At 36.6% G+C, this 22,228-nt stretch overlaps 1 protein-coding gene across 2 annotated transcripts in view; it reads left to right on the forward strand.

Moving 5' to 3' along the window:
* RETREG1 (reticulophagy regulator 1) overlaps window positions 1-22,228 on the forward strand; it is a gene marked incomplete at its 5' end in the record, with an annotated part of 63,814 nt that overhangs the window by 31,059 nt on the left and 10,527 nt on the right. For both annotated transcript variants that reach the window (XM_083866029.1, XM_083866028.1), the window contains one exon: window positions 21,883-22,009. In XM_083866029.1, coding sequence (XP_083722155.1) covers window positions 21,883-22,009 — 127 coding nt within the window. The remainder of the gene's footprint in view (window positions 1-21,882; window positions 22,010-22,228) is intronic.

Consider the following 22,228-nt stretch of genomic DNA (forward strand, 5'->3'; position numbering starts at 1 on the left):
TATATTATCACTAAACCCCGGTGAAAAGCTAGTGGAATGGCTTATGCTAAACATGTGAAAAAGATGTTTTTCTCCTGCAAATACAAGTAGTTTTTATCCTCTTAATATTGGCCAATATTAACTGTTTCCTGTAGGCAGAAGTGCTGCTTTTGGTTTTTGGGGTTTTTTTAGAAGAGTGGGGTTTGTTCCGCACAAACAACAAAAAAAAGTGCTGGTCTCCCAACAGCCTATTGAGTTAACTTCTGTCAAGTTTTCAAATTCTAAGCAGTTTAAAAAGGATAATGGAAATCTGGGAGTAATAAGAAAGAAAAAGAAGCAAGCAATTTTGATTAATTTGAGAACTTGATAAAAGCATGAAACATTTGTGACCAATGAAACAAGCTATTTAGAAATATATACTAGTAATTGACATGGAAGGAAGAGGACATCCTTGCTTAGAATATTTAGAATGGTGATAGTCAAGTGAAAGATCAGAAGAAGTAGTCAGGTACTTTCTATAGTAGTCAAGTTTTGACCTTTAATTGCATCTGGTTTGCCAAATGCAAGCATTAGGTTACAAAACGCATGATGGAAATTATTTATAGGGTGCACAAGAACATATAGTTGTAGTTGGGGATTTTTTTTCTTGGGTTTTTTTTTTTTAATGCTGCAGACATCTGGGTGGTTGTAACATGTGAGGGTGTGCTTCCCAGCCCAGCCTCTGATTAGTCACTAATTTAGTAAGGAATGTCCTGGCACAGTTTTGTTGAAGCATGTGAGCCTATCAGCAGAGTAACATACTATATTCTTTTAGGTGTTTCAACATACAGTTGAGTAAAACAGCTCAGCTGTTCTGAAACAAACTTCATGGTGTTCCTTCTAAGTCTCCTTTTCCTCTCTTCTTATTGACAGAAGAGATGTTGCATGTTTACTTACTAAAATATATTTCATGCTTTAAACGCTTTTTAAATTAATATTCCAAATGTTTTAGAGTCTAAGTAACACTGAAGATAAATTCTAGACAGCTATAAGTATTTTATTTTTACACTAAAGGAAACAGAAAGTAACATATGCTCATATTCTGCGTGTTTTGCAAGTTTCCACACTCAATGAATACAGATGATCAGACATATTAAGGTGACGAGTTCAATTAAAATTTTCAGAGATAAATATTTTCTGTAGCGCAAAACCATATTCTCCCAAGTCAGTCTGTATGTTATGGCCACAGCAGCATATGACACACATTTCCTTTCACTAGCTTAGATTTTCCCTGGCTCCTCTTTCAGAAGTTCAGCCTTTTTTTACCAAGTGCTTGGATTAGTAGTATGATTAATAGATCTCTGATATAGTTGTGGCCATCGAGGTTACTGTAGGTCAGTTCATAGAGAGAGGTAATGATTAAGAGAATTTCAGAGGTGAATAAAAAATTTCGGCTATTTGTGCTGGATCCATTCTGACAAATGTGCATACTCATAAGAGATTTGAAAAGGCAGTGAATAGTGGCATGGCCAGTTACCAAATTATTTGAGGAAATTGAGACAAGGACCAACTATGAAGAATTTCAGAAGATCCTTACAGGATTCTTTCTCAGTAAAATAGCATCTGAAATTCAGTGTGGATAACTGTGAAGTTATGCAGAAATACCAGTACTAAATTCACATATAAAATTATAGTGTCTGAAGGTGACTGTAACCACTCATGAATAAGATGTGTTCTCACAAAACCAGCATTGAACAACAGACTGAGTCTACTGTTAAATATCAGTAAAAAAGACAGGCAAGGGAAAAGCAATGACAGTCACAGGTCACTCTCATAAATCTGTTGTATGTCCAAATCCTGAATACTCTGGGACTGGTCTGCTACCTTCCAGAAAATGGTACAGGAGAAAAAAATAATCCAGAGCACAGCAACAAGGTAGATCAAATACACAGAAGTATTTCCTTATGAAGAACAAGTAAATGAGGTACAACTTTTGAAAAGAGAAAATGAATAATTAAAGAGAAACACAGTAGAGGTCTCTCAAAATACCACCCAGAACATGCCTTCTCTCACACACTTTTGGTATGAGGAGGCATCAAAATAGCAGGCAGAAAGCTGAGGAGAAATAAAAATACATAGTAAGTTTTAGAAATCCTTTACATATGATTGTTGAATATTAGAACTATAGATGAATTTTAAATATAGATTGCAGGACTTTTTTAAAAAGAAAATTAATTGAAAACTTTTAAATGAAAAAATCACCACCTCTGACTTTGGAAGTCCCCAAGCTTCAGATTGTTCTAAGCTCTGTTGTATTTTATGGAGCTATCATTATGTATTATCCCATATTTTTATTCTATTGCTTAGGTATCCACAAGTATTCAGTTTTGGCAAGCATTAAAGACAGGGCACAGGGCTTGATGAGCCTTTGGCAGACCCAGTCTAGCTGGTCTTGGTAATACAAACACTGACTTTTTATTCAGTTTAGTGACACAGTAAGACTGAAATAAATGTAGCTATTTATATCTGCATTTGTATATAAATTGTATATAAATGTTAAACACTGAGAAATCTGAGAAGGGCACGTGAAATAGCTGTTGCTCAGTTTTAGATGAAGTGTCTGTTGGTACCACCATTCTAAGGAAGTTGCAAGGTCAGTGTGTACCTTAACATTGCACTTTTATGCATTTAGGCATGAGATCAGAGTAATATAATTAATCAGAGCAACAATATCTGAGGTTTGCATGTCTGATCTTTAAAAGAATACTGTTCTAAACACGTGTAGCTTGCCTTAGAACACAAACTGAGATGTGTCTGAACAATTACTGTATGAAGTTCTCATGTCTGGGCTGTACAGGAACAAGTTGTTTCCACTGTGTTCACCATACACAGACAATTTTTTTAGGGTTTACCTTGACAACTTCTGTCCTAACTGGTTAGCTGAATCAGATATTTTTTGTTATAATCAATGCCTCAAAGTGTGGTAATTCAGCTAGAAACTCAACGTGATGATACACAGAAATAAAAGTTTCTGAAAACGACACGTAAGTAGAAGTTTTTTGCTAAAGTTTCAAATACTTTGCTCAAAATTCTTGCAGATGTACCTTGGAAAATACTTATTTCTTCAATCAGTAATCAAACTCAAAACATACTGAAGAGGCTTTTTTTTTTTTTTTTTTTTTTTTTTTTTTTTTTTTGTAACAAATCTAGCAGCTGGAAATTAATCTTTTGGGACTTTCTTAGTCACTGAAAGGAGGTGAAAAGCACTTCAGGTTACTTGAAAAGCATTTGAAAAATTATGTATTTTAAGTGCTCTGAATGTTTCCCAAATAAATTATTTTTGGGGTTAGGGGGTTTTTTTGTGGGTTTTTTGTGGGGTTTTTTTTGTTTGTTTGTTTGGGGGTTTTTTTGTTTGTTTGTTTTGTTTTGGATTTAGTTTTGTTTGGGTTTTTTATGATTTGTTGGGTTTTTAATATGAGAAAGACACCTCACTGAATTAAAGTAAAAGTCTGAGTAGACAGGGTTTTTTTCCCATCCTCTTACTTCCCTTCTTTATAGGAACATCTATAGGAACATCCAGGGAGATGGGTTCAATGATGTTTATTCAAGATTCTAAAGGAAACAGCAAAAGCTGTGATAAAATATTGTGTGTTTTACAGACTTATATAGATATGTACAAATTTATATATAAGTAACTTCTAAATTGAAAGCTTAATTTTTCAGTCTTCTAGCTGCAAATTGTACTTTAAAAATGTATTTCATACAGCTTAATAAAAAGATTCTTTATACATATAAATATGTATCTTTAAATATCTTTTTATGTCCATTTAAAAAGGAGGGAAAAGGACGTTTTAGCAATGACAGGGGCGGTTATCATGCTGTACAATACAAATTGTCTATATCTGTGTTCTAAACCACCTTATGAAATGCACCGAATGTAAATAAAAGTTAATAGTAAAGGAGTAGGAACTGGCAAATTTGTCTTTGGGACGAAATCCTAGCTGACTGAAGTTAGTTTTGTCTCCCCAGCAGTTCTGTCAGCCCCTCAGCAGAATGTCATGCCTCCTGTCATCCTGTCTGGGCAGGGTGAAGGTTATCGGGTGCTCGGCCCTTCTGGCTGAGAGCTCTGGCAGCGCTCGCCTGGCCAGCTCGGGGGATTCCTCTCAGTCACAACTCAGCAGGTGCCCTTGCTGACAAACGGCTTAAGCTGCAGGTCCTCATTGATCATCATCCCTCTCTGAACCCTTCTTGACATCTACTGGCCCAGGCGCCATTTGACTGTAGGTTTTTTTTGGGATAGGGAGAGCGCTGAGTTCTCTCTTGCAGTCTGGGCTGCCCCTTTGCCTTTTCCGTGGAGCTGTGTGGTGTTGCATCAGCCTCTCATTGCTTTAAAATTGCAGATGTTTCACGGAGGGCTGGATACTAAAATAGCAAAATGGTTGTCACGCTTAAGTGACAAATACTCACTTTAGAGAAACTCTGTGAAGAAATTGGTTTACCTTGTCACTTCAGAATAAAGTTAGCTGTGTTTTAATCAGTGCACTCAGAATTCACCTTCTTACCCAGCTTCTTATGTATGTGTGTGAATTGCAATCCTGTGAAACATAGTTGCTTTGTATAATGTGTTTCTTCTTTCTGCTTCTCATTATTAGCTATCTTACCCTACTATGTTGTCACAAGTGATACCATGTAGAACTATTTTCTTTAAGTTTTGGTGTTAGCATTTAAGAAGTTTGTGTCTGCTTCCTCTCTTCACTGGTAGGGCTATAATCTGAGGTGAAAATATAATATGAACTGTGGTGGCAGGTTCTTATATTTTTTTTAAACCAGCTGGTTGATCAGTGTACACAAATGCATGTCTTCCAGAGTGGCATGCACACTGACATTTTCTCCCTGATTTTAGTTTGTAAATACTTTAAATTTTGCTTATATAAATGTACATATTACTGATTATCTTATGTCTTATGTTTATCTTATAGTATATCAGAATTGCTAACTTGCTGTTACAAGTATTGGAGTTGGAACGTAGCATACAGATGTGGCATACAGATTACCAGTTTCTCCATTACATGAAATTATGGCCTTGAAACTGCGTCATGTTAGTAACAATTTAATAATCTTTTCTTTTGCCGCAGCTGCAGTTTTACAAACTACCACACTGAGACTTAAGAAAGACAATTCTAATGAAAAAAGGCTCTTTTTAAAGGGAGACACATGACTGTAATTTTACCATCAAACATGTAAACACTGGAGAGTTCATCTCTTGTCACATAGTAAGCAAACAAACAGATAGGTTGATGTTACTAAGTTGATAAATTTGCAGTAATTTAGTCATCTGTCTCACTTCCACTACACAGGCATTGAAAAAGGCTGTGGAGCTTAAGGAATCAAAATGAATCATACCTATTATGAAAATGTTTGGCTAGCAATTCTGAATATTAATTAAAATTTTGGCTCTTTATGCTGGGATGGAAGAATAGGGTTGCTGTCAGTGAAAATGATGAACGATATATAACTGTGTGCTTTGCTTACATTATAATGCAGTTGAAGTTCTGCAGTTATTCATCCTTAAGCTTCTAAGTTCTAATTCATAACTGGTGACCTGGGCTTGGATCTAGTTATCATTTGCAATTCCACTAATCCCTCTCTGGAGAGATTTTCTTACCGAAGAAGAAATTATATGACTAGGTGGGAAACTGGCTCCTATCCTCATGCGCACAGCTTGATGGCAGCATTGAAGTAATGGTGGGTCATCTAAGCAAACAACAATGTTGTGAGCATACAACATCTTTTAGACATAGGTGCTCTCAGTATGGGGTCTGAGTATCTTGCTGTATGGTCTGCCTTTCATATAGTTCATCTTTTTGTCAGTAGGAAAAGAAAACAACTGCTGAGAAGAAACAGGTTCAGAGTGCTACAAACCAAGAGACAGAGATGGGCAGGTTTCAGAATCTTGAGTAGCATGTATGCCTCGGGAACAAAAATGCATTTTAATGTGACTTGACTGAATTACAGATCATGAGATTAACTAGTGCCTTTGTAGAAATTTAGTGTAATAAATGAAATAATTTCATGAAACAGTGTGTAAAAGGTTTCTTGAAACTTTTGAAAATATATTGTTATTTTTAGAAATCATTGAGATCATTGCTAGGTGGGTTTGGGTTTTTTGTTTAGTCTTTTCTTTTTTTGCCTCCAAATATTTGTTTCTTTTATAGCTGTTTAACAAGATTCCATGGCCAAAAAGTCACAGAGCAGTTGAGATTTTCACCCTTAGTGGTAAGATCTACCTTCCTGTCTCCAGCTCCTCTTTGTTTGTCACACAAATCCAGCATGATCTGTCATTTTTGTAAAGAGCAAGATTTGTTACCTTCATGTGACTAAAATGTAATAATCTGCTTTTAAAACTGCAGTTGAAGTGTCTCTTACTTCCTTTAACTCCTCTTTCTGCTTGTGTTTAAAACTTTGGAAATACTGTCATGCACCAGGGAGCATTATTATGCGTGCTTTGTGAGAAACACTAAAACCTCATAGTGACAATTCATTGTTGCTGATACAAATCAGGTTTTGGTGTCTGTTGATAGTCAGTTTGCCTTCATACTCAATTTTTTATGATTCCCTAAAAATACATATTCATGTGCTTTGTTCTGCCCAGTGAATATTTCTTGCATGTGGTATCTTGTTTACCTTTCTGAATGTTGCATTACTTCTTACTTGTCAAAATTGAATGCTGTTTGTTTGGGGTGGTTTTTTTTGAAAATGCAGCTTGTGATCTTAAAAATATTTAACAGTGAATTATTTCATCCAGGTACAAACAGGAATCCTGCATAATATGCAGAATTCCATGAAGAAAGAAAAATTTTCTTGAGCAATTTTTTTCCTTTGCTTTTTTGCTTTTATTGGTCTTTGACTATTGAAAGATTTTATTTTTTTCTTTTTATTTTTTTTTTTTTCAATCCTGAACCTTGGTACAGCTAAATACCAGATTATGTTTTGTGTATAATAGATGTCTTCATCTTTTTTAGCACACTGCTTACTGCTTGTGGTTACACCTGGTGTAATACCCCAGCAAAGAACTGAGCATGTTCAGCAGGTCCAGTTTGAGGATTTTTCATTTACACTTCAATGAAAGGCTTCCTCTCTTTTAAAACCAGCCTCCTCTGTATATTTAACAGTGTATGAAGAGACATCAAAGTTAAATAGATATAATAAGTATTTGCAGTTTGAAGTCAGCTTTACATAGAAAAAATCATGAGAGGAAACTTGTAGCAAAATTTGGTTGCTAGAAAACTAAACTTCTCATTCTAAACTTCTAGAAAAATTTTGGTTGAAAATACGGGAAAATTGGGCATGCCCTTCAAATTGATGAAATATGGTAAAACATATTTTCATATGTCTGTGCTTAAAAACATATAAATGTACACATGCCTGCATACACTCACACAAATGTGATAATTTTATTCAGTTTCCCATATTGAAAAAGAGGGGAAATAGTCCATTTTGGGGAACTTCATGTATGTTAATAATATGAGGTTTTTTTCAATAGCATTAAAAGTCATTTCACATTAATGGTAATTTTCAAACCCATGCTTTTGCTGAAGATAGCTTCACTACAAACCATCTGCCTAAAGTAAAATGTTAAATTTTTCCCATTTGTTCTGGAAATGCAAACTAAACTAGATGTTCTTTTGGGAGTGGGCTTATACATATATATATATATATATATATATATATATAATTTTTTACATCAGTCAGTTTTTCGGGTGTCTTTAAGTGTACAGTAGGAAGTTCATTATTTTTTCATTCACGTTATTGGAAGTGAGACTCATTCATAGCTGAATAATTAGAACAGAGTTATACATTAAAAGCACTGTGTTTTCTTTTAGGTGAGGAGAGACATAGAAGGCAGCCATGGTTGTGAGTAGTTCTGGAGTTGGTTGTCCAGCTTAAAGCATACCACAGGCTGACTAATTAAAATCTTTGAAAGCTTGCAGCCTGGGTGATAGACACGACCTACCCCTAAAACCCTTGAGCATCATCACTATCTATTCTGGGTGTGTAAAACAGTGTATGTGACAATATTTCCAATCCTTTTAGCTTTTCAGTGAGGCTGCTTCCTTGTCTCTGGCAAGAACATATCTTTTATTTCCCTTCTTTTGTTGAAGACTTCTGCAGTCTTTGCTGCCTGCCTGTAAAAGAAAATTTTTACATAGATGTCCATACTATTTGGGGAAAAGGCCACTTACTTGATAATTATGATACGTTTTCAGTCCAAGTCTGTTCTCAGTAAGAGCAAAACTGGTAAGATTCTGTGATCAAGCAGTATGTCAGACTGGCATCTGATCTGCATGCCAGCACATATTTTCAGGTGTCTTCATACCTGACAATAAAGAGCTCTTACTCAACAGCTCTCAAGGAAGTTTTCAGAAAGGTCTAGAAGAGGTCAGCTTAGTTGAAAACAGGATAATGGAGGGAAGCAGAAGGAAGAAAAAATTATTCCTAAAGTTATCCAAGTAACATGAAGAAGATCAGGAAGTCTAGAAAGCTCTGTCTAAAAATGTGGTAATGACAGCCAACAGAGCATGAGAACAACTTAGAAAAGAGGTCAAAATGTGTAAATAATAGTATGCTCTCACTGGGAATAACTATATTTCTGGACTCTCCTACCTTAAACTGGTTGTGGTAAACACAGGAAGAATGTCCAAAAGAATAGTGAGGATATTTGAGGGCATGCAAGAGCTTACACATATGATACAGGTGAGCAAAACAGGGCTTTTAAAGGTGAATGAGCTGACCAAGAGCAGGACATTGTAGACAGAATCTTCTTTCTCTTGATTAAAAAACCAAGGGCTTCCATGTTCCTTTCAGAAGTAATAGCACAAGGGGAAGAAATAACTGTAACATGGAAGGGGTTGTTCTTTCTGTTGAAAAACCAACAGAGCTAAGGGAAGGGAAAATTTCAGAAAATGCTGCAAGAAGTGAGAGAGACACAGCAAGGCTGGAATGCAACAGCTCAGACAAAGAAGCTGCTCAGTGAAGCACAGATTAGTCATGTGAATTGAGGCCTCAAAAGTGGCAAGAAGGAACTTAGAAGGAAAGAGAAGGGTGACTCAATTCCAGCACAGTTAATGCTGCAGTTAGTGCTTAGCTGCAACTAAGCAAGGAAATAAGAAACTCTTTGAAAAATAATGTGGGTAGAAAAAGACTTTCCTTTCTCATTATGTCATTTCTAGTCACTTTCAGTTTTCCATATTGGAAAAGTATAAAACTGACTTTTAGCAATGATAAAAAATGGTTCTAAACAGCTTCATCTTTCAATTTTGCAGTCCTATCAAAAAAAGCCCAAACTATAATGGTCTGTGAAAACAATAAATGACTGTGAAAAGCCAAAGAGAGTTAACTGTCATCTGCCCATTCCAGTATAAGACTTCTGGGAAACCAGTTGAAGTGGTAAGATCAGAGCAAACAATATTGGGTGGGGGTTGGCTGTTTTTTTGTTCCCAAACAGTATGCAGTTAAGCTGCAGATGCCCTGGCCACAAGATGTTATAGGTGTTATCATAGGATGGAAATCCACTCAGCTAGAAAATAAGCATCACTGCTGGCTCAAATTGCCACCAGCTGGAGTCTGGAAGGCTGTCAGTACAAGGTGGCAATGTATTTTTTCCTTGGCTGTTCCTTTTGGACACAGAAGAAGATGCCAAAGCCCTTTGACCTGATTCAGTACAGTACTTCTGTTTACCTCCCACTGTTCCACCCAAGTGTTCTTGGAGAGGTCATTCCATCTCATGCCACTACGAAATAACCTGGAATCTGATCTGCTGGAAACCTCCAGATGGGCCAATAGAAATTCTTTTTCCCTTGGGTACAGAAGGATTTAGAATGATGAAGAAAATGACATGATTTTTCTAGATACTCTTTTTGTGATACCAAGCAAAATACTTCAGTGTGATTGCAGTTCCACTAATTAGGCACTCATGCTGTTCTCAATATGATTTTCAAAAATGATGAGCAGTGATACCAGTAGAAACTAGTCTGAATATTGAAGTGTTTTATAAATGTTCTAATTCCAGGTCCTTGACATTTTAGATAGGTGCTCCTTTAGTAGACAGTTTTGAACCTAATATTTCCAGATCTTCCTTATGAAAAAGTAAAGGTGATATTATCCTCCTTGCCTCAGTGACGGCTCAGAAGACTTATAAGGAATTCTAAAAGTAAACAGTTTCTCTGCTGTAGCAATAAGCTCTGTGTGCAGAGTGTGACTAAGAAATAACAGTCCAAAGCTGCACTTGAAGAGTTTAGAGTACATCAAGTTCCAAGGCTGAAATTCAGGGATACACATGATACTGAAAGCTTTTAAGCTTCTGAGTGTGATGATCAAATGCATTAAAATGGAATGTTTCATAAAAAGGCATTTGACATAGTGAATGTACGTCGTTGTGTAAGAGTATATTGCAGTGCATGGAAACTAAAGCAGCCCAAGTTTTGCATAAGGAGTTCAGTTTTATTTGCCTTCCTTTTGATGCTACATTTCAATTTTGAATGATTCTTCTACGTGTTTGCAGATTTCAGTTATTTCCTTTTCTTCATTTCCTAATTAGAAGAAATCACAACTTTGATTTTAAGATGAAATTGTTACACAGAATCGTTTTATTAATTGAGATTTTTGAATTTAGCAGCTCTGTTGTTTCAGTGTAAGCTTGAAGAAATTTAACTTTTAATTATTTCATCTGTAACATCAGAAGTAAGAAAAGAAAAAGGAAAGAAAAGAAAAAAAAAATATTACATTGGAATATGCAGGTATCAGTGACCATGGAAAGTCTCAGTTGTCGGCAGGACATTTATTAATGCTTATTTATATATTGCATTGCATAATTTAGTCAGAGAACTTTACTCTTGTTTTTTTAGATCTTACTAGTCCTTTTGAAGAAACTTAGATGAAAAAAAGAAAAAAGTGTAAAAAGAAGTTAAAAGTTAAGCTAAAAGTTAAGCAGCTTTTGAGAAATTATGTATTAATCACAATGCTCCATATATAGCTTAGCAAATCAAAGATACATGGCATACCTTTTCCAGCTTTGCTTTTTTCTTTTTTTATGTGACATCCCCAGGACAATTTTTACTGTTCATGCAGGACAGGCAGGTGTAGATCTTGCTAGGTTCCTTCCTAGAAAAAAAGATTTATGTGATGATCTCTGGATGTATTGTGGAATTGAAAACATATTAAGAACAGGTCAGCCTGTTCAAGGAAGGAAGGAAGCTGTGTGAAGGAGCAGTGCTGAGCCATGTGCTGAACAACAGACCTATGAGATCCTTGGAGTCTTGGACTGTGTGACAAAGCTTCACCAGCACAGATAAGGTTGCGGGGGTGTTGAAAATCAATAGAGACGTAGCTGGTGTAGCTGGAGTGACAGAATCCTTGTCATGCATGCAGCAAAGAGGAAGTGCCATAGGAGGAAATCCATATTCAATTCACCATCACAGAAGCAATCAAAGTATTTTGGCAGAAAGCTTCCTCCTGCCAGCATACTTTAGTTTTTAAGGACTCTTTCAGCACAGTGTTCTGGTGTTTGCATCTAAGATTAATTGTGGCAGATGAGCTTGGAATCAGAACTTATAAGCAATGCAATTAATCATTATTGAAAACTTGTCTTCCTATTTAAAAGAATTACTAAGTTTTTGAGAATATGTTTCATCTATGAATTTAGTAATTGGAGAATAATTTGGCTTCTTCTTACAGCTTGTGACTGGTGCTTTGCTGGGAGGAAAAAAAGAAATTTTTAATAGTTTATAGTTTTAAGAGTAAACTGCTCTCATATTTTCAAGCCTGTCACTTTATTAAAGTTTGAGTGATTTGGCTTCTCATCATTTCTGGTGCTGCTTACACCTTGAAAAAAAATGGGAGATATTGAGGAAGATTTCCAGTAGAAGCAGAAAAATAAAAGTACTAAGTGGGTGGTGATTCTCCCTCACATGACCAGAAGGAAAACAAACTGTTTGGCTTTTGACTGCTTGCTACTAAACACCCTGTCATAGTGTGTGAGGTGAGTCACGACTTGTTTATTTATAGCCACGGCCAATCAAAGCCGACCGCTCTGAACTTCATTCAAGACCAGCAGCACTTAGGATGTCTTGTAAACATTTGCTCTCTGAGCAAGGAGCATTCATTCTTCCTTGGCAGCGAGCAGCACAGGTGCCTGGCTGGTGGCTCCTGAAGCACAAAACAGACTGGAAGATCATTGCGTGGATTATCTAGATTGGTAGAGAGAGACTGAGAATTCCCTTTTACATCTGAAATGCCAGACAGTGAGGATCTGGGACAAGACGACAGGTACTGTACTTTGCTTGTGCTGACCCTCCCGTGCAGTGCAGCAAGGACTGAGGCTTCATGTAATCAATCTGTGTGTGCTCCTGAGTGCTCAGCCTGAGATCAGTTTTCTCTGCCGTGTAACCGATCTTCTGCTTCTTGAGGGCTCTGCCTCTAATGCAAACTTTCTCAGGAGGGAAGTGTGAGTCTTAACGTCTGATAGGGTAAATGGAACAGCTCTGAAGTACTCCTTAAACTGAGGCTGAAGGGAAGAAAATACTGTGTGGTTTCTACCTGGTCACTTTTTCTTTCAAAGCCTCAATATATCAGGCATGGAAATAGTTTAGTTGGAGCCATGCTACTTACAGAACACTAAGTCATTTCTGTGAGATAGGGCACTGTGTCCCTTTGAGGTATGCCTGTCTTTCTGAAGTTCAGCTTTTATTTTAATTAGCTGATAAAATCAACAGTCAGGACAAAAAAAAAAGTAACTGGATCCAAAACTTGATAACAATTTTAAAAATACTGTTTTCTCAAATATGATTCAGCACATTCCTATGAAATAAATGCCCTAATTAAATTTAGCCAAATAGCTTTAAAAATAGGTATTTGAAAAGTAGATGTTATTAATGTTTGGCTATGGCAAAGTTTATAATCTAGATTTCTTAAAGTCCACATGGTTTTTCCATAGTCTTGATGCTAATCAAAATGTTGGCTCTAAAATGGTGTTAATGAAATATTTGATGTTGTAAAAAGAATCATTGTCATGTATGTAGAAATACTTTTTTTCAGACGTTAGTGAACAAAATGCCAGAACACAGAAGCAAATCTAAGAAATTAAGCAACTACAGGGATCAGAATTGGACATTTCATTATGGCTTTGGGTTTGATTTCTTGTAGTTAAATTTAAATCTGAACATTTATGTGGTTGTTTTTTGCAGTATGTTTGTCAGTGTGTTGTGAGATGAAGTCCAGGAGATTGTTGTGGTTGTCTGTTGTAGAGCAGCACATTCAAGCACAGTCCCCGAACTGGCTGAGCGTGGGTGGATGGATCCCCAGGGGCAATTGGGTCTCAGCAGGGGTGGGGTCACCTACACATTTCCGTTTGCAGGGATATCTGGGTTGTGCCCTATATATATATATATATATATATATATATATGACATAGATTCCAGTTAATTGCAGTGGCAGGCAGCATTTTTGCTTCTCTTAAGGACATGTTGACTCATTACTGATAACCACCAAAGCATTAATTGCTGTTCTTTAAAAGATGTTTGGTGAGGTCTCCACTTTGTTCAATTGTTTATTTTTCAATAAAGAAGAACGGAAATATATGACCCCTTAAAAAAAGTTCAGCTTTGTAATAAGATCTAATTTATTTTGTTCACAATTCTTTCTCTATAAAGGCTTGCAGCAAACTTTGGCAGCTAAACAGAAGACTAAGACTCTAAAACCTCTTTTTCTATCAAAGTTGGGAGTTTTTGTTTTGGAAGAAAAAAGATCAGCTTTTCTAAAGCAGTAACCTGAAAAAACATTACAGAGCCTTCTCTGCCTATTTATCATTTTTTGAAGCTACTACATTAAATTAACTGGCCCTGATGTTCATCCTTTTGTGTCTTTGTTATTGAGCAAAACAGTTTGAGAAAGTAGTTTAATCAAAAGGTTCCAATTTTTTTTCCCTGAAATTAATTTGCCTTTTTGTCTTGGTCATAACCAATAGGATATAACTGGAGAACATTGCTAAAGATTTGCTAATGAGGTTTGGTAGAGGTCAGAGTATTTTGGTCCAAGTTACACAAGAGGGAATAGAAGGAGGAGCTATGGGAGCTATACAGGAGCAATTAATCTTAAAATTGCAAAGGAAGAAATTATAATGTAAATGTACAGATAAAAATTATAATGTAAATGTACAGATAATAGTGTAATTTTAAGGGCATATTGAATCAAAGCTTCACCTTGTATGTATTTAAAAGGAAAACAGTAGTATTTTTGTGGAAGGTGCAGAATGAGCTTTGATCCCTGATTGTTTTCAGTGCACTGCCCTCCTTGTAGGCCCTTCTCAGATGCAAATACTTCTTACATCCTCTCCCCTCTCAAGTTCATGTCCTACTTCAAAAAAATATGTAATACTGTGTCACAAGTGCATTTCATGAACACTGTTACATCATAGTTAAATATGTGGCATTGGTCAATACTCTGTTAGTCATGCTGCAAATGAAAATGAAAAATAAGCAAAGGAACAGATGCAGAAATACTTCTTAGTAAGGCTAGCCAAAAAGCAAAGAGTTGTGAAGAGCTGGTACCTACTCATATCTTCTGTTTTGTTTTGGCACATGATCATGGGTGATAACAGATGAAGAACAGTGAGGAAATACATGGCCACAGGTAGAGGGTTGAAAACAATTTAGCATAAGGAGGTATTTTCCCTCAGTAATTCTTTATCAGCTGGCCCACTATAGTTTTAGTGTAATTTTTTTTTTTTAGATTGACAATTTGTGAAGAATCTAAAGATAGTCAAAAATGTATAAAAGACACTGTAAATATCAGTCCTGAAGTGGTGGAAACACATGGCTTTAGGAACTCTCAGTAATGCATTGGAGTAGTGAGTGATAACCTACTTGTACAAAATACATTAAAACCCATGGCAAAGAGTCAAAAGGAAGTTGTGCATAAAAAAAGTCATCTTGTTAGGTAACACAAAAAGTAATTTTAAAATATATTCTTTGGCACTTGGAAATACAGTTTTCCTTTTTTTTTTTTTTTTGTGAAGCTGTTCTGCACTTCCTAGCTGTCTGACTTTGAAAGGCCTTGAGCTAGGAATATTCCAGCTGAAGAATGTGGAGGCTGTGAAAAAGGAAAATCAACTTATTTTGTGAAAAAGCACTAAAAGAGTTGTCTTTGCAAGAGAAAAATAATTCTAAAAGAATTGCTTCCAACAGCTGGGCAGATCTGTTTAAAGCTCTGCAAATGGAACTTTATGGTCTTGTTGCTTAGTAAGAGGTTTCCTTACTTTTTTGAACAAAAATATCTCTTTTGTGTTTGTAACAGTTGCAAATGGGAACCTGACCTGAAAGATCCCAGCCCTTGGACCATTCTTGGTAAAAGTACGACAGCATGAAGTAAATAGCTTTATAGTCTTTGCTAAACAGAAAACAAGACAATAATAGTATTTACATGGCACTGAAACACTCCATTTTCATGTAAAGAGACATTTTTAAAAATCTTAATGACTAAGTCATGTATTTGGACTAATGGCACGAGACTGTCAGATCATGCTTTGCATGATCTCGGACTGCAGTAGCAGCTGGTGTTCTCCTCAGGGGAGCTGGGCAGGAGTGGTGCAGGTCAGAGGAAGGGTTTCCTGGGAGAGCTGACCTACCAGGCTGCTCACCAGAGTCTGCCGAGAGGAGCTCAACAATGAAATGGCCCAGTTTAGCTGAAGTAGATTTTGTTTGTCTTAGCAGGACATTCAGCAAAAAGTGACTACATTTGATACTGTCTCCTGTATTGAGGAACTTGTATACTGGAATCACCTTTGAAAAAAGCTGGAATTAACCAGTTCGTGTTTGGTCAGCTGAAGAAATGCAATGCAGCTCCCTTCATAAGATGACTTCATAAGATGACTGATGTATTATACCTGAATAGAAGAGATGAACACATGCCCTCCAAAACAAAACCTTGTTAGTAACTCATTTTTTTTGTTTAAGCAATCTGTTGGACAAGATGAGTTCCCCTATTTCTTTGCAGAACATTTCAGTGTATTTTTGTAAGAATAAGTTTGCTTTCATTTTCAGAAAACTTTGTTCTCCACTAGTAATATAAGCAAAAAAACTACCTTAATACATTGGATTGATATTGTTTAACAGGACAATAAGATGTTCCCATGTCAGTTAAAGAGAAGAAAATATAATTATGGCTTTAGTTTAATACTCTATGCAAGGAGTATATAGAGTCAGGGATGAAAGGTTGATTATCTGTCACATGGCCCCACCAGTCTGCTGTGCAGGCCATTGAGAAAGGTACATCCAGCCTCATCAAATGCTGATGATTTTAACATATTTCTTGTACAATAATATTACAAAAAATCATCTTGGTCAGGAAATGAAAGGGGAAAGCTGTAAAGTAAGATTTTTTTTAGCTTTTTATTCCACACCTTCCCTTGGGAAAAACAAACAAACAAACAAACAAAAACAGGAACAGCAAATTAGACTGATCCACTGTTAATAAAAAACACAAAACTGAAATGTCAGATGGAGATAGATGAGGCTAGGAAGAAAACACTTTGAGAGTTTGAGAATGTTACACAGTATTAACACAATTAATTTAGTTCTTATAAACAATGTATTTGAACTACTGTAGGTATGATAATTAAAGGAGATTTTTGGATTGGGAAATGTTAGCTACTCTTTAGGGCTGATAACTACATTCTCCAGCTTTAATTTAAAAACAAGATCTGTGTCTATATCCTAGAGATTCCAAGGGTGCCAAAGCCTCAACATTGAAGGTATGATCAAATGTGATCAGTTAAAGAATGTTAGTGACAGTACTACATACACACTACTAACATCAGTTAGTGACCCTAAATCTGTGCAGCATCTGTGGATTAGCAATGGGAAAGAGGGTGCATATGAATATCCACAAGTTGAAGAGATTTCTGCTAGGAAAGCTTTGTAATATTTGGAGCAAAAAGGTTGTAGATTAAAAATTCTCCCTGGAGTATATTTGTAGATGCTTCCAGGTTTTGCTTTTTCTTTAGTGGAAGTCTTTGATGCAAAGATGATTTTACATGGTATTCCAGTGATTCATTTAAATTGCAGGTCTTGTTGACTTGGTCATGGCCACATAACACAAATACAATTATTTTAGTATACTTAACCATTGCATAGGATCCAAAAGTGGCACAGGATAGAGCCCAGTTCTACATAGTCACCTTTAAAATTAGCCACATATGTCATTAGGATGCTGTGCTGTGGGTTTAGTAGTGCTGGCCATTCTGTCTCTCCACATAGTGCACATAGCATTCACAAATGTGTTACATTGTGTGTCTGTGAGGCTAATCAATAGTGCATTGTGTTCCACCACAGTTCAACAGTAGCTTTTAGAGGTTTTGCCATTGGTACTTTAATATACTTAACTGTGAAATTTCATTTTAACACAATTTTATATTTTGGAAAGAGAAAGGGATGTTTATTTTCATTTTCAGTATTTCTCCCCCTGAAATTTTTAAGAAAGAAAAAATACCCAACCTACACAAACCTTTTTAGTCTAGATACTATTTTAAATCTCTTATATCTGTACCTTGAAAATTTAGAAAAAAAATTTCAAAAACTAGTTTTTTTTTAATAGATCTTCAGTATAAAATGTTTGCTTCAGAGAAAAACTGTATCATTATAATCACTCCCTTCTGCACTGTGGTGACTTCCTTCTTACAGCCGAAACCTGTAAAAACTCTGAAAATGTAGACCTGCTTGATTGGGGTTTGCTAACTGTTTACATGCTGGATTTAATTTGTTCATAAGTTTCATTATGAGCTCCTGGTTGCCTGTTTGTCCTGTGATATCCAGATCCCTTACAGTTGCACCATTCATTAAGTTCTATTGAACTAAGTTTTTTAAAAACTGCCAAATAGACAAACTACCAAATAGCCATTATTACCTACATTTTGATTTACATATCTTTGGAAATGTGACTTTTGGTTCTTCCACCTTGACTACTACATTCTAAGTAACCCTGAAAATTACAGAGTGCACAGGCTTCAAATGTATGTGGTTGCAGTTGGGTAATCAAGAGAGTTTAGGAGGTCTGTAATTACTAACTCTATGTTTATGTGGGTGCAGTCCTTCCGATGCACCACATCATGGTGTTCTCTCGTCACTGCTGCAGTTCTGAGCAGCGTGTCTGCATGAAGATACATAGAAAACTGTGTGCACATAATTTAAAAAATCCAGCACATCACGAAGAGATCTTTAAACCAGTAACATGAGATCTGCTGACCTTTCTGAGAGAAATGTGACGGGGCTTTGCTTGAACAGATGTCTAGCTACGAGATGGGAGCATGACACCATCAGTCATTTTTAGCGAACGTAATGCCACCGACTCTTCTGGCCAGGGTTTGTGACTGTGATCAGTGGAAGCGTCTGGGTGGTAGAGTGTTTCGGGTGGGATTTTTTTACAATTACTAGGCAACAGTTTATATATTTGCTCAGTTATAGAAATGATGCAATAGGCAGTCAGAAGGATGTGAGTAATTTATTTTTTCTGAACACTCTCAACCTTATTGATGGTAGTTTTAGAATGGGAGTGTAGCATTATACATCAAACTAAGAATAAGTGATGGGAGCATAAAATGTTATTCTTTCTAAATGACCCATAAAAGCCTTTGAAAGTATTCAGAGTTGGCTGCTTGTCCCCAAAGCTGTTTTGGCAGGAAGTATAGGGTTCACATTTAAGTAATGTATTAAGGTACTGTGAGTACCTTAATTAACTCCACTAATATTATGTTGAAATAGATTTATATTCTTGGTTGACTTATGTCATAGTCAGGCACTCCACATTCGTCATCTACATCACTTCACATGTCTTCTTCTTCCCTTTTTATCTTTAAATGTGACCATTGGAAAATTAATTTCTCTGGAGTATGCATCATTGTGTTCCTGTTTCCTTTTGGTCTAATGCAGGCTTAATAGTTATCTTTGTTTTTACAGGGCCATGACACAACCTCTCTGTATTTGAGTACATACAATATATGTTGTACCTACAACTATATAATGTACCTCTTTTCTTTCTCACTTCCCCTTCACCAGGATCTGTTGCTTCCCCTTATTCCAACCCTCTTGACTGTGGGTAACAATGTTATTTAAGTTGGCTCTGGGTAAAAAGACAGAAAGATAGACATCACCAAAGCTGGTAGTTGTTGGGAGGTGTGAACAAAAAAAAGGCAGCATATGCATCTGGTGGTCACACTGAACATCAGCAAGCTGACTTTCTTACACCTCTGATTTCCTAAGATCAGAATAAGGCTTCAAAATAATCCCTGGTGTTCCTTGTAAAATAGAAAATTTTAGCTATTGCAGAACTGATAAAGGTGTCGTAGGATTTCTTGTGGCCTAGAAGCAACTGCCAAGTACTCTTTTGTGGAGCTCAGTAGTGGTCTGCAAAGTTTTGAAGCAAATTTCACCTGTACCCTCCACTCCTCTTTCTTGTCTTCTTGTCCATGCACTACATGTGGACCACAGGGCCAAAGCAATATATTTTATCTGCACTACAGATCACGCTTTCAAAACTTGGCTAAAGAAAGCATCACTATCACCAAGTGAGGTAACTACAGAGAGCTTTCCCTGCAAATGTTCACTTTTTCTTCATAATTTACTTTTTAAAAAAAATTGTTACTAGTTATCCCGATGTGCCTTGTTATAGCTCCTTCTCTTTATTCTATATTGTCCTTATATTAGTGGTTAGCATATATGGAAAAAGTTTGCATTTTTATTGTACTTTATGCTTTTGTCTTTCCCCCCACTGTTTTTGCTATTAGCTTAAAAATATTAAAGGTGAGTATCTACAGTTGTCCTAGGTATTTCAGAGCTCTAATTTGATAGCAGGCATCAGGCCTTTTCACTTTTGCCTTATGCTCCCGCAAAGTTCTACTTTGATTGTCAACAATTGGAGTAAAAGTCTGTGAAAGGATTTTGTCACTCAGAGCACTGTCTTAATAGTAGTTTTCAGTACTGGAATTAATGGGCAGCTCTTAAAATACTTATTATTAATGATGTAGAATGGTTTACAGAAGCTGGAAGCAGTGTTTCTTTAGGGGGAGTAGCCAGCCTATCCATAAAGACTGCAGTTCCCATAGGCCAAAACCCTTGTAATAATACTTTTCTGAAGCTGCTAATTACCAGAGATGATGGAAATTGAAATCTCTGCTGAGGGTGGGATGCAGACAGAAAGTTCTGTGTAACATTGCTCATCCCTCCAGCTGGGCTCCTGCAGTGATCTCTGTGAGTTATGTTACGGCTTTATTTGCATCCTCTGTTATGGGCAAATATCTGTGTTCAGTGCCTTGTATGGCTGGGAAATTGCAGAAGTCACCTAGTCCAAGACACAGGGCTCAAAGGGGAGGGAAAAAACCTCACCTCGCCTGACTATTTTGTAATGTAAGAGGGAATCACACCACTGCATCAACATAAGTACTATAATGCAGTCAGGAATAGGGCTCCAGTTTTGGGGTTTGGACTTTCAGGACCCCCCCCCCGTGCCTGAAGCCGCTGTTCCATGCAAACTGTGGCTGTGTCCCCGCCGGGCGGTGTGGCTTTGTCCCTCCCGGCCCTGGGCTGTGCCACCACCTCGTGGCGAGCGAGGACAGCCGGGAGGCAGGGAAGGGTCTCCGCAGAGCATTTTTTGACCGAAATTGTGCCTTTTCACAAAAACGAGGCTGCGGAGACCGTGTGTAGCTGACAGGGGTCGGGAGTTTGATCTGACCGTCTGTGTGTCCCCCTATGGCTGTGCACCGACCCCTGCACAGTCATTTTTTCACAATGTAGATTTTTATTTATGTTGCAATTCAGTCTACCTGTGACAAAATGTTTACTATTAATGCAGTGATGGATTAGACATGTAATGGGTTATATCTCAGTGAAATGACCAGAGGTGCTCATGGCTGGCTTGCACTCCCTGTGATCAGACTGAGTGTATTCAGCAGTGCATTATGCAAAAAGTAACTCAATAAACCTGGTGTGGAATTTACTTCAGCTTCTCAGTGTTTGCATGGTGGTTCGTCCTTTCTTTGTACCAGTTTGACTTGACATTGACTGGCCTGTGCATGTTTTTATTATTATCTGTTGTTTCAAAAAACAGCTTTGTTGTAGATGCTCTGTTTACTCCACAAAGGTATATGATGTGACCATTGAAGCTCAATATTGGATAAACTGATCAGCCCCAAATGTGATAGACACATATGCTATCCCATGGTTTTCCAAAAATTCTTTTGTACAGGTTTTTTTTTTTGGGGGGGGTATTTTATTAAAAATACTGAACAGTCATAAGACAAGCATTAGAAACAGTCCTTTCAATAGAACAGAAAAATTAAAATTCAGTAGGAAGATGAATGTAAACAACAAGACTTCAAGAGCAGTTTCTTTTTTTCTAGCTTGGGTAGCAATTTCATCATCATAGTTTGCAGAACAAGATAAAAATAGAAAAGAAAAAGCACCAGGATTATATGCATAAAATGAAATGTATTAATATGTGTGGCCATCTTGTGGCAATGAAAAGTACAGTAGTATATTTTTTAAAGAAAAAATAATCTTAAAAAACAAGTTGGGGTCAGTTGCTTGATTTAGGTGACAACTGTGCCTTGAACTCAATGTCTTCATATGACCAGAATGAATAAGCAGTAATTTTTGTATGAACTGAAAACTGCTACTACTAAACAGATTAATTTATTTTTTTTTTTAGTTAAAAAGATCAAATTAGCTCAATATAAAATACAAAGAAACAAGCACAGGAGTCTCTAGCATAGTAACAGCCACTGGATTGCCAGAGGCAAAGGCTTTACATGATGTTTTCATCCAGTTTCAACTTCCATATGAGCTGTAAACAAAGTCGGGTATTTTTGTTTGTTTTACTCAGCTGGAAAGTCACCGATTCCAGTCAAGACTACAGACCCAGAATAAATCAGTGCATTTCAGAAACACTGATGAATTTATTTGTATTTCTTCAAGAAATGTCCCACTTTAAGGAACAAAACCCTGGCAAGGTAAGCACTCCTCAGTAAGATTAACAGTTCTATATGATTTAATAAAAAGGCAAGAATAGATTTAGAAAAAAACAAAACCAAACAAGTGATCAAGCAAAAAAACCCCATAAAATGTACATTCTGACACATTCAGTCATGAGTTTCTGCTAACTTTGTTTTTGCTATGAACAATATGGGTAGGTAGTCAGTGAGGAAAGCTGTTCACAGTAAAGCTTACAG

The sequence above is a fragment of the Zosterops lateralis genome (assembly GCF_965231275.1).
Source record: "Zosterops lateralis genome assembly, chromosome: 1".
In the NCBI taxonomy this organism is placed as follows: domain Eukaryota; kingdom Metazoa; phylum Chordata; class Aves; order Passeriformes; family Zosteropidae; genus Zosterops; species Zosterops lateralis.